This window comes from Mesoplodon densirostris, chromosome 8 (assembly GCF_025265405.1).
Source record: "Mesoplodon densirostris isolate mMesDen1 chromosome 8, mMesDen1 primary haplotype, whole genome shotgun sequence".
In the NCBI taxonomy this organism is placed as follows: Eukaryota; Metazoa; Chordata; class Mammalia; order Artiodactyla; family Ziphiidae; genus Mesoplodon; species Mesoplodon densirostris.
In genome coordinates, this window is record NC_082668.1 from 79,464,910 (window position 1) to 79,478,325 (window position 13,416).

General features: G+C 38.5%; 1 protein-coding gene across 1 annotated transcript in view; it reads right to left on the reverse strand.

Moving 5' to 3' along the window:
* The window catches only part of PLA2R1 (phospholipase A2 receptor 1), a 121,267-nt gene that overhangs the window by 39,048 nt on the left and 68,803 nt on the right, over positions 1–13,416 (reverse strand). Inside the window, exons 12-17 of the mRNA XM_060107317.1 lie at positions 12,305–12,507; positions 10,216–10,361; positions 6,341–6,425; positions 4,005–4,137; positions 3,393–3,428; positions 2,766–2,923 (exon numbers count right to left, since the gene is read on the reverse strand). Of these exons, the coding sequence (XP_059963300.1) occupies positions 2,766–2,923; positions 3,393–3,428; positions 4,005–4,137; positions 6,341–6,425; positions 10,216–10,361; positions 12,305–12,507 (761 nt within the window). The remainder of the gene's footprint in view (positions 1–2,765; positions 2,924–3,392; positions 3,429–4,004; positions 4,138–6,340; positions 6,426–10,215; positions 10,362–12,304; positions 12,508–13,416) is intronic.

Sequence of the window (13,416 nt, forward strand, 5' to 3'; positions counted from 1 at the left end):
GCCTTTTCAAATGTCTAAGCCTGTGGGGTTTTATTACTCCCTTCAATGGGAGGTATTAACTCTGCCATTTCCACTGGCTTCCCAACAACCAAAGACTGGGAGAGTGAATTAAGGGAAAGGTTAAGAGAGAAGACCTGCAGAGGTACCTAAAAGAGCTAAGCTCTGCTGGAACGCTCAAAGAAGCCCTCTACTGTGCATGTCTGAGACAGAGCTGACAGCCATCTTTTGGGGAGGGATTTTATTTTATTTTATTAATTTAAAAAAGTTGAGGTATAGTTGTTTTACAATATTATATTAGTTTCAGCTATACAACATAGTGATTCAAAACTTTTATAGATTACAGCCCATTTAGTTATTACAAAACAATGGCTATATTTCCCTATGCTATACAGTACATCCTTGTAGCTTATTTATTTTATACATAGTAGGTTATATCTCTTAATCCTCTCCCCCTATCTTGTCCTCCTTCTCTCTCCCCACTGATAACCACTAGTTTGTTTTCTGTATCAGTGAGTTTGTTTCTGTTCCGTTATATTAATCATTTGTTTTGTTTTTTAGCTTCCACATATAAGTGATAATGTACAGTATTTATCTTTCTCTGTCTGACATTTCATGAAGCATGATACCTTCTAGGTCCATATATGTGTTGCAAATGGCAAAATTTTATTCTTTTTTATGACTAATATTCCATTGTATATATGTGCCACATCTTCTTTATCCATTCCTCTGTTGATGGGCATTTAGGTTGCTTCCATGTCCTGGCTACTGTAAATAGTGCTGCTATGAACATTGGGGTGCATGTGTCTTTTCGAATTAGTGTTTTCACTTTTTTTTCAGATATATACCCAGGAGTGGAGTTGCTGGATTTAATTCTTTGAGGAACATCCATACTATTTTCAATAGAGGTTGCACCAACTTACATTCCCACCAACAATGAACAAGGGTTTCCTTTTTTTGGATGGATTTTAGAACTAGCATTTTAATATAATGAATATGCTGTTCTGCTGCCTGCAGCCATTTTTTAAAATGACCTTGTAAGTCAGATGACCTGGGATCACTTCCAAATTCCACTACTCAGCTGCTGTGTAACAAAGTTCCTTCACCTCTTTGGAGTCTTAGCTTCTTCATCTGTAAATTGTGCTGACGATAGAACTTCCCACAGAGAGTTCTTAGAAAGATTAAATGCCATTAAATGTTAGTACTTAGCCATGCTTGACACCGTTACAATAAGTATTGGCCAAATATCAGCTCCTTTGGGGACGTGCACTTTGCATGTCCATGGATTAGTTTTTAGCCATTCACCTGATCTATTGTTATTGCCGCCAGGGGTGAGGAGTCTGCTGTCTAGCTAAAGAAACAAACGTATTTTCTGAGGTCATGATATGTAATTTGTTGATACTTAATATTACAGTTTTGGCTTGAGTGTTCCATTTGCAGGAGATGAAGAGTAGTAAAACAATGCATGAACCAATACTGGGGAACATCCAGTTCTCATTGTTGGTCTACCACTGAGTCTCTGTGAGGCAGTGCAGTTGTCACCTAACTCCTCTGCTTCTTGACTTTTCATCAAAATGCAGTAGTAGTTCCAACCTGCATGCACTTCACAGGCTGTATGTGTATCAAACAGAATTATAGAAACAGGAAAGCCCAATGAGGTGTGAGGGGAGACATTTCTCTTACAAGTCAAGGATGCTTTAATCCAGAGCTTCATTTTAACAGTCAACTTACAAACATAGGAAAAGATGATAGAGCAACCAAGGATTCCTGCAGAGCATGAACTAATGTTAAAGTATAGGAAAAGAAAAAAGGCTCTTTCTTATCTTCAACAATTTCCTAGGGAAAATTGGGAATGAGGTTTTTCCTCCCAGGTGCCCCGTTGGTAATTTGTACAAACTGCTCCCTTTTCCCTTATTACATCGTGTTATTTCCAGCTTTTTAAAGACACTGACTGTATTTCATTTTTGTGTCCTTGATATTTTTGTGTCCTTGACATTTTTGTGTCCTTGACAAATACCACAATGTCTGAGACATACCTAATGCTCAATAAATGCTTGCTGAAGAAATACACTGAAAATCAGCACTATTCCTTGGCAGTCTATTCATTGTTTAATGGATTTTGCAGGCTGCTTTCTAACAAGCCTAGCTTCTCAAAGGATTTCTCTATCTGAAGTTGAAATGGAGAACCACTCCTTACCATTTTCTGCATAGAGTCTAAAAAAATACTGTACTCTTATAAGTCAAATTTGAAACATTAAAACAGCCATGCACCTCCCAGTACTCTTTGTTCCTCATTTGTGCTTTATTTTCCTCCATGGCATTTATCCATTTATCTTTTTCTAAAATATTATGTAATTCTATTTATTTATATTGATTACAGTCTTCCTTCCCAGACTAGCCTAAAAACTCCAGGTGGGCAGGAATTTTGGTCTATTTTAACCACTGATAGAGCCTCAGCCCCTAGAAGAGTAGACTCAATAAATATGCATTGAATGATGGAATGAACCTCATAAAAACAATAAAATGCTATTTACTCATCCTTTGTTGCTAAAAAAGCATGAGGAGAAGTGAAATGACTGACCAGCATCGTAAACCTGTGTTTCCATTATTTGCTCTAAGTCTCTATAACAGGAAGCAAAACAGTTCTTAAAAATCTAGGACTTTTAATGAAACAGATAAATGTCTGAAGTAATATAAAAACAAAATCCCTCAAGGACAGAAGAAGGAGTTAAGCTCTGAGTTTCTCATAGTTAATCATATTTAAGTACCGCTCTTATTTTGCCGTGGATGAATTCTTGTTCATGAGCAGAATGAATAGTGAGAATATCACTGCGCAGCCAGCCACAGACAAACTCAAACGAGGACCATTCCGAGGCAGAGGTATGAAAAAGATACTCTGCATCCTGATAAAAGAGCCAGGGTGCATCTGAAAGAAAAATAAGCAACACAGGTGAGGCAACAATTATTGAGCAATGTAATACACACTTAAACAGGGTATACTATGATGGACCCCAAATGTGTAATTTGGTCACTCAGCATTAAGAAAATGTGTGTGTATACACCCACTCCCACACATAAATAAGTATACAATTTACTTATTTTCCTTGGTCTATTTCATATAAGAAACATTCACGTATATTAAAAAGTCTGGGATAGATACATATTTTAAAATCATGTGTCACGAAAATGGAGTTAAGCTATGGTATTAATCTTCAGTAATATTTAGTGACATTTATTAGTTTGATTATTTATTAATGATGAATTTGTTAATTTGAAAAAATTAGTTCTCAATTGACACAAGAAAAGAGAAACTCGATTGGAGTTATGTAATAACACAGTAATGCTACAAAACAGCACATAATTAGAAATTCAAGAACTACCGGGATAGTCCTTACCATACTGGTACCAGGGTGGAATCTTGGGTCTCACATCTGCAGAGTGAAAGCAAACCAGTTTGAGTGAACTTTACTTACAGGTGTACTATCTCTGAATTACTTTAGGTCTAAACACAATATTTTGGACTTTGCTTTTTAAAAGATCATTTAAGAACCAAGTGTTGTTTGGAAAGTGGTAAGTTCTCATACTTGAAGAGGAAGCTCAAGAGAGACCTCTGGTTAAAGAGAAAAGGATGTGAATACTTGTTGAGAGCCTACTGTGTGTCACACACTGTGCCAGGTGCTTTCACTTACTCATTTGATAAGTAATTTTGTTTGCTTGTAATGTCACAGTGACATTTCTTCCAGGTTGTACTTGCAAAATACAGTATTCCACGACCTAGGCAGTTATTTTTATTTCCTACTAAGTTAGCGTACTGCACTGCTGTCATCTTTTCTCATTCCCCCATGATACATTATTTGCTAAAAGAGTACAATTTGGTTCATCATGAAGGCTGTTGTTACTGTGCTCCAGGGTGCTTAAATTTTAGACCTCTGTAACTGTTCACTTGGGAAAATGCTATAGATTATTAGAAAGCAAATAAATAGTAAAGATCTTATTGATATTTTTACCTCTTGGAATTTTGCATATCCATTCACGTTTGGAGCCACAGTATGAGGGTAGCAATGTTTTATTCGCCTTATAAACAGCACAGTTTCTTGCGTCTTCTCCAAAATAATTATTGTCTAAAAATGAAGAGACAACCTGCAGCAGATGAAGTTCATTATTCCTTAATAATGATCCCCCGCAAAAAGTTTCAAAAGATCAAAAAGGCATCCCTGTAAATAAATCACAATAGACTTCTGGAGGAAATATGGTTATGATGCCAGTTTAAGGTTGTTCCACATTTGTGAAAAACTAATCAAAGTTTTATCATTTTTTTCTTGAAGATGCCTGTTTTTTTTTTTTTTTTTTCCTTTCTTTAAGAGGCATTCTACTCTTTTCTCCAGAAGGAACAAGTCAGATGAACTTGCACTGTTTTCTCACTGGCAAGATTAGGCTAGCCCTGGGATCCTGGGTAAACTGTTTAGAGGTTCAAGGATCTTTCAGAATTGAGTCTCACCTTTGATGTAGATTCTTTTGCATAAATACTAGGCTTTTAGTCTCTAATCACTAACTTCTAAGTCAACCCTAGCTTTAATCAGGAAACTATCTAATGTTTTCCAGGAATGATCACATAACGGGGTATTGACTAGAGATTCAACCTTCTCAATGATTTGATGACTACTCGACAGAAGAGTGGATGGACCATAAGTAAAACTGAGGTAAAAAATTTGAAAAAAAGAGGGTTTTGAAACCATTTATACTCCTCCTCAAACATCTGCACAGTCATGCAACAATTCATCTAACTTAAATATATATAAACCCAGATTCAGAGAATGGCATGAGTTTGATATTTATTTTGTCCAGAGGGAAGTGGCAAGGGACTCAGTCCACTGCTTCATCGCTAATCTCATTGATTCTGAACCAAATTGTCTATTCCTCTCCTATTACTGATGAGTTTGTTTGTTTGTTTGTTTTACTAAAACGCATTCTCAACCTCTATGTACCACATTTTATTCTCCAAGTGCCGTGTTAATGTTACCACCCAACTGTGCCACGTGGTGGCTGCCATTTATGGGGTAGGTTGACCCTGCTATGCCCCTTCCACTCTCTGCGCCTTGGTTTCTTCATCAGCAAAACAGTTGGGTGGGGCTGGGTGATCTCTAAGATCTCTTCCTGTTCTCTGGTCCTGATGCCCTTTTCAAAGAAGCAGTACTGGGATAAAATCGTTATTTTTTTAAACTAGCACACTCTTACTATTTTTGTTCCCACTATAAGCATGTAGCTTTTCCGCAAACCCCTTCCTTGCTACAGATTTGAACACCATCTATGTAGCAGGCCTAGAGATAGTTCCCTTTTCTCTATTGATCTTTACTATTTCAAAGTTTGGCTGCTGCTGTTTTGCCAGCAAGGAGACATTATGATATTGTGGCTTTGGAGGCAGACAACCTGTGTACAAATACTGTCTCTCTTATGTATTATTTTAGGCAAACTCTTTAATCATTTTAATACCCACTGTATTGAATCACTGTAAGGATGAAATGAGATCATGCAGGAGTGCACTCAGCTCAGTGCTCAGAACATGATTAGGGCTCAATGAACAGGAGCTGCATTAAATGCTCACTGCAGGCTGTTGCTAACCCCAGTTCACAGGTGAAACTGAATAACTTGATTTTCCATGTGCCTTCAGATGGATCTCTTTTTAATCTGGGATACTGCTACTGTTTTTTCCCTATTATGAGGAAAATCTGAGAATCCTCATTGCACCTGAAAAAAAAAGAAACCCAAAACGTAATTGTGAGTTCCCTCTTTCCTTCATAGAGGTTTTTTTACATGTGAGGCTGAATGAAAAGCAAGTCTTTTTTTCCCTTCCATATAACTTGCTTTGTCTGAGAAGGAGGAGCTGTTTCTAAGGCTGGCATTTCTGTTCTTTTAGAGTGAGAGAAACTGAAAATGTTTCTTTTCACTGTGACACAGACAAGGGTCCCACACTCACACATTCAGGTGCTATGCAGCAGAGGCGGGGGGGGGGGCAAAGGAAGCCTGGTATTATTTTAGAGAATAGTTGCTTCTCTGCTGGAGATTCTTCACATGGGAGATGGTTTTGGGGGCTTTTTCAGAGAATTTGATTCCTTTTTGGGATGAGATCTTATAGCTGGCTTTAGAACTATCTGACTAGCAAAGGTTTCTCAAGACCTTGCTGAAATAACTCTTTTGGTACCAAGGTCTGGTGCAGTTTTTGATTTAGATTTGGGTCATGGGGAAGATGGTCATTCTTTCCAGGTTCTCTTGGTTGGTTTACCAAGTGGTTCCAGGGCCGCCTGCTTTGAATTCATTTTCTTTTCTCCAACTTGGAAAGACTTACAGGTGTTCCATCAGACCACTCCCAAGAGCCAGCATTCAGTGGGTTTCTTTTGTTAAATCCAATCCAGAACTGCCTTTCTTCTGTCCTATGAAGAGAGGAAACAAAAACTCGGCTCTTCCTGTTGAATTCACAACATTATGTAAAATGTTCAAGAAATATTTTAAAGTATTTAGTTGTGTAGGGAACAGCTGATGCTACTGGCAGAACTGGTCAAGTCAGCAAGCATTTATTGAACATTTCCTGTAAGCAAAACCTGAGCTATAAAATGATCTGAGAGAAGATTAATCTCACTTCCCATTTCTCTTGGTTTGTATGGTGTGCTCATTGGTGACGGGCAGTTGGGGGAACAGTCAGACCGTATTGAGAACATGCTTTCGCATGTTCATTAGGAATGTCAATGTCTTTCAATTAAGACAAGAACACATGAAAGCAAGTTGGTAAGAACTTTTGGAACATCTTTTCCCTAGAGGACTATTTATTTGCTAATTTACTATGCTATTTATATTACTTTACTCTTTTAATTTGTTGTTCTTTTGTCAATGATCATGTATTATCTGAAGGTTAATCACTACCACCCCATTTAATAAAAGGTACGCAGCAGATTTGTTTTTTTTTTTTTAAATGTCCCAATGTAAATAATTCCACAGCAAACCAGTCTGAGGCACGGTAGATTAACTTCAGCCGTCACCACTGGTTAGACTTGGTGAGAAGCCCCACAGAGAACCATCTTCCCTCCTATTAGGCTGAGGATGAATGCGTCAAACTAGAGAGCACTCAATAAATCAAGCAATAAAGCCTAATTGTGCAACGAATCATCTGACTAAGATAATTTTCTGAGAATAATTTTGAAGAATTAAAGATTTAAAAGATTCAGAAGTCATGACAGATGCTTTATTTTCCTTAGTGCACAGAAGCAAGCCTATTCTGAAGCATCCCCTTCTCAGATATTTGAGCTCCTTTGCCTGAACGATACAAATGAAAGTAAAATGTGACTTAGAAAAGGTCAGAATCACTGAGGTGCATTGGTCACTGCCATGATAATAACTTACATTTAAGGTTGTGGAAAGGTGAGAATGCTGCCTTAAGGTTAAACAAGGCATATTAATCTTAATGGCCAGGCTGAAAACTCATGTCACTCTCCCTGCGTTGAGAGCTTTTTATTCCTTTCCTCACTGAATTCAGAATTTTACATTTTTCCTGCTATATACTGGCTCCTAAATGATGAACTGGTATTTATTTTCTCCTCATCATTTTCCTAAAATTATGTAACTTTAATGAATATAATATAATATGAATATAATAAAATAGAAAAGCAGTGCTATAAGAAGGAGAAGCATGTATGCTAACTATGAGAATTGGTTTATTTGGTATAATTAAGCATGAGATTTGGCTGAACTCCCTGGCAGTCTGGACAAAAAGTAAAACATACATTATATAGCTTTCGTGATTAAGTGCCGAAGATCAATAATTTGATAGATACTTGACACTAAATTCTATGAGACATTCCAAGTGTGAGAATTTATATAAATACAAGTGTTATAATGAAATTTGATGTTACAGCAAACTTGGAAGAAGTTTGCATGTGTTGTTTCATATAGCAAACCTCACAATATGCAAGTATGAAAGGATGTTTTGCAAGGGGCTGAAGTCATGAAGCCAAGTTACAACTTAGAACAGTGGAGACGATCACATCTCCCTTGGATCTGAGGCCCCACACCAGACTAGCAAACCAATCAACAAGGAAGCTTCTTGAACTTTTCTTCAGCCTCAGAGAATCTGACTCAGCAGCTCTGGCGTGAGACCAGAGGGCACTGTGTGAAAAAGTCTCCCAAGTGAGTGTGAGAATCAGCCAGACTTGGGAAGCATGGTCTCAGGCCAGCATTTCCTGCAGGGACTAGCAGTTCCATGGGATGTTGGTAAGTGGTCTCAAAAAAAAAAAAAAAAAAAAAAAAAAGGGTTTTGCAGTCAAAGAAATTGCTTCCTTCTAGAAGCCTTTACAATGATAAGGTATATGGCAAATTTCCAAGATCGTGCCTTGTTTTGCAAACATATTTGACCACAAAATCCCCCTATTTCCCCTGGAGTACTTCATGAGACACACACTGGGAGATATTCCCACCTTTGAGGTCATTTTTGTAGATGCTGGAGATGAATGATTTGACAGATGTTACATATTAAGCTTCTTAGGGGAGGGTCCTAAAGGAAACTTGTGGGGAAGGCCAGGATTTTCCTCAAAAAGTAGTTCTGGATTTTCTCTGAGATTCAGGTAACTGTTTCATTGAGACTTCAGATTTCCAGAGCTTGGAACAGAGTACCTGGTATATTTGTGTTACATATATATGGAGGCATGCCCCTGCCCCCAGACCACGACATCCTCAGGGGCAGGATTTTGTCTGTCATGTCTATTGCATTCTCCAGCCACCCATGCATATAATAGGGTCCCTTCCATAAAAGATATTCCCAAAATACATGCTAACTGACAAGAACATTCTAGAGAAAGAGGCCAAGGGATGAGAAGACTTGCTAAAAGAGAACATGATGGCTATTTTCAAATATTTGGAAATAGAGTAGACTTGATCTGTATTGCTCTGGCTTACTAGAAAGTTGATCTTTGAAACTAGCCTCCAACAATGGAATGGGTTTTATCCCAAGTAAAGAACACTTTGAAACTGAAAGGAATTATGTAGACCAGTGGTCCCCAGCATTTTTGCACCAGGGATTGGTTTCGTGGAAGACAATTTTTCCACTGCTGGGGGTGGGAGGATTGGCGGGACGGTTCCGGCGGTAATGCCAGCAATGGGGAGCAGCAGATGAAGCTTAGCTCACTCTCCCCCTCACTTCCTGTTGTGCGGCCCAGTTCCTAATACACCGCGGACCGGTATTGGTCTGCGGCCCAGAGGTTGGGGACCCCTGATGTAGACAGTAGATGACCACAGGAAAGTAAGTAAAAGAAATTCCCGTATGGGGTCAGAGGTAGCACAAGACCTCCTATGTTTCTTCAAATTTAAATTTGATTGATTTTCCAACTTTGTTAAATTCAAGGTTCTGTAAACTTGCAAAACGGATACAGACAAGTGAATGCCTGTTTCCTCAGAGGTAAAATTAGAAGGTTGGATTGGAATTAAAAGAAAAAATTAGTGGCACTTTCTTTTTTTCAAACCAAATCTCACATGGACTCCTGTTATATACAAAACAACTAGAAATGGAGTTGGCTGGACCTGCTGAGTCAGTGAGCAAGGAACCAGGAGCTCTGTCCACTTGGCCTCTCCTGCTCTGGGGGCTCAGGACCCTCTGGACCCTCAGACAGCACTTTGAAAACCGCTGGGCTAGATAATTTCTGAACTTGGCAGAAAAGCTCTAAAATTCTGATTTGAGGTACACAGAAAAGATTTCAAATATCAAAACAATCGTCACTTTGTTCTTTGTTTTATGGAATGAGTAGTTGGTGCAATATAAATATAAAACTGTAAGTATGTATTTTTCTTTCACAACTAGTGTTTAGTTGGTTTTAGACTTAAATACTTGAGATTTTGAATATCCCAAATACCCCCAATATTTGGGATACTCATGCCTAAGAAGCCATTACTTGGAGACAAAATATGCAACTGAAATTTTTCAAAATTAACAAGTATTTACCGATTAAATTTTTTTTTTTTGTTGTTGTTGTTGTTGTTGTTTTGCAGTATGCGGGCCTCTCACTGTTGTGGCCTCTCCCGTTGCGGAGCACAGGCTCCGGACGCGCAGGCTCAGTAGCCATGGCCCACGGACCCAGCCGCTCCGCGGCATGTGGGATCCTCCCTGACCAGGGCACGAACCCATGTCCCCTGCATTGGCAGGCAGACTCTCAACCACTGAGCCACCAGGGAAGCCCTTACCGATTAAATTTTGAATGTAAAAGCTCATTCACAAAATTCTCTTCCTCGATATGGGCAAAGCTTGCAAGATGAGCTCCAAATTCTTCACAAAATTCTTCAGCTTCTCTCCATGTTCTTTTCGTCAGAACTTTTTCACTATGAAATACCTGTGTAGTAAAAGGAAAAAAATGTTGACACGGTCATGAATAAGGCGAGGCTGTTTAATTCTGGACAAGAAGATGACAATAATATAATTGTTGTCATTATTCTACTTTAAAAGCTTGACCGAGTAGGAAGAAATAACATTTATTGAACTAAAGTGTGTCTAGTTGTTGTAATACCATTATCTCATTTTATTCTCATGACAAAGTCATGCCGAGGATATGATAGGCTCAGTTTAACAGATGAGGACTCTTCCTCCTTGAGAACTCTTTTTTTTTCCCCTCCTAAATTCCTTGTGACTGGCATATGTTTGTCAAGAGATGAGGACAGTCAGGATAAGAAAGGTTACAAATTTCAGGTCACACAGCCACAAACTAGCAGAGCTAGGATTAGACCTAGTATTCCATAGCTGAATGAATCTGGCTAACCCAGGCGAAGAAATGAGAAATGAGACCTGGGACTTAGGGCGGGTATATTTCTAGGGTCTTTGGGTCTTAGCTGTGACTAAATTCTTTCCTGTTTCTCAGCTGTCCTCACGGTAGCAGGAAGAAGTCAGTCAAATGGCAGGCATACTTTTGACTTTATTTAAGGTCAAGGGTGAGGAACTGAAGACCTGGAGCTTCAGATTCTGGCCTCTGCACCCTTCTCATTTTTAACTGCCTGACACTATGCTGAGTCTCTAATGCCAGGCAGGCACCCTGCGGCCAGGCTTCACCAGGCTCTGATTTGCTGAGACCAGGATGAATAACCTTCCCAGTCCCATGGACCACAGCACAGCATTTCCATCTTTTAAATTATATGTCAAAACCCACCTCCTCTGGGAACCTTTTCTCGAATCACTTTAAATTCATAAGTCCTACTGCTATGCCCATCAAACACACCATATATTTGTTGACATATCAGGGTGATGTGTAGTAGAAAAAGCACTGGACTGGGAGTCCCAAGACTGCAATTTATTCCAACTCTGTCAATAAATAATTGTGGTCTTGGGTAAATCACTTCATCTCACTTCATGCAGCAGTTTACTCATTTCTAAGGTTTAACTTATTACTCTGTGTGGTCACTTCTGGGCCTATTATTCCATGAATTTAATGTAGGATTATACATGTGTACATTTAAATTTAGTGTATTACAGGTGTTTCAGGCCATCTATGAGACTGCAATATTTCTAGAGATAGAGGCTGTCTCCATTCTGCTCTTCATGTGCCCAGGTGCTGGAGAAGAACTTTCTCCCAGGATTTTGGAAATCTCTATTTGTACAATGAACCAAAGACAAAACCACCAAACAAAAACATCATACTTCAAAAAAGTATTTCTGAGAAGAAGATTGTAGATACTGATTTAAATCTAGGATCTAAAGATTATTTGCAAAAAGACATTTCTAACACACACACATATGTGTATATATCTATATCTATATCTATATATCTCTCTCTACATCTATGTATCTGTATATCTCTCTATATATCTATCTCTCTGTAAATCTGTATCTATATCTCTCTCTACATCTGTATCTGTATCTCTCTATATATATCTCTCTATATAAACTTTTGATCATCAAAAGCTGCGAAAGCTATTCTTGGCAGGAGAATGGTGTTATTCCAGAAGAAGGATATTATTCATTTGCTTACAAACAATATGGAATTGTACCATTTCAATACTCAGCGAGTGTCTGCCTTGTTCATTTGTGTATGCAATAAGAACAATATTGATCAGGGCCTTGATAATGGTTCTCATGAGGAGGCCTCATTGTCACCAGGGATCTGTCAATATTTTGACTTAAAAATTATTTTGGAATGTAACTGAAAGGATGGAGACAGCCAGCAAATATGAATTGAGTACCTGCTGTGTGCCAGGCACTATCCTGGAATAAAGGAGTTTGGGATACATGGACAAAATTGGAATAATGTTGGTCCCATTGAGAATGCCCATGTAACCTTCGTATTACCTTGAAGCAACTGGCCAGACCAGGCTCTGACTCCCAATCCATATAGCAGGGGAAAAAGGGCTGTCTCTCTTCTTGCTCAGGTTTCTCCTGATTTTCCACTGGTTGCTTGCACAGGGACATTGCCTTAAAGTGTCTACAGTCCTTCACTTCCCAGCGACCAGGGGGACTCCTTCCTCGAATGACAACACAGCCACCACTGTAGCCTAAAAGCAGAAAACAACACTTTAATACCAAATGACTAGAACATTTTGTGCTTGGAAGACAGCTCATTAGAGTGTTGAATAATTGACATCTCATAATGAAGCATCCAGACAAGAACAATAAAGATGAAAAAGGATGTTTTATTGGCATGATCATCTCATTTCTCTTCATCTCTGGAGAAGAGAATAGTAGATGGCAAAGTGAGAGAAGAGAGACTATGAAGCCTAAAATTTGGGCATTTTGAGCTCAGATGGCAAATGATGGGAAATTAGGTGCTGTTCCAACTTGGGACTGAAATATCCCCCATATCTCATCAAATGCCAACATCCCTCTACTTTGAATTATTGAGCTTTTTAACTGTGCAGAGGAAAATTTAATTCACCATTTATTGAATACCTACCCTGTACACTGTGCTTTGAAACCCTGCTGTGAAAAATTAACAATGAAACATGCATGGTGCTGATCCTCTGAGAAATAGATTCAACAGGAAAAAAATACATAAATGATGGAGTAAAGCAGACTGCAAGGTACACAACAGAAAACCAAACTGTACACCATGGAAGAGTGGAGAGAATGAGGTATATTCTAAATTGGGTGAAATTCTGGGGGCAGGGATGGGGCAGACATCAGGGAAAAGGGAAAGACCATTTAGTTATGGACAAATTCCATTTTATTCTTTTGCATATGTTTGAACATTTTGGAAAATGAAACATTTTTCCATAGAAGCAATTTCTATGTTAAGATTCTCAAGTTTGTCATCAAATGTATACAACTCATAAGACAGCTAAAAAATGCACTTCAAATTTCAGTGACTAGTAGAAAACAAACTCGTTCCAAAAATAGAATAAAAATTGAGTAAAAATGAGCTTTTTTCATCAATCCAGAGCAATCATTCAATTAACTAAATCAAC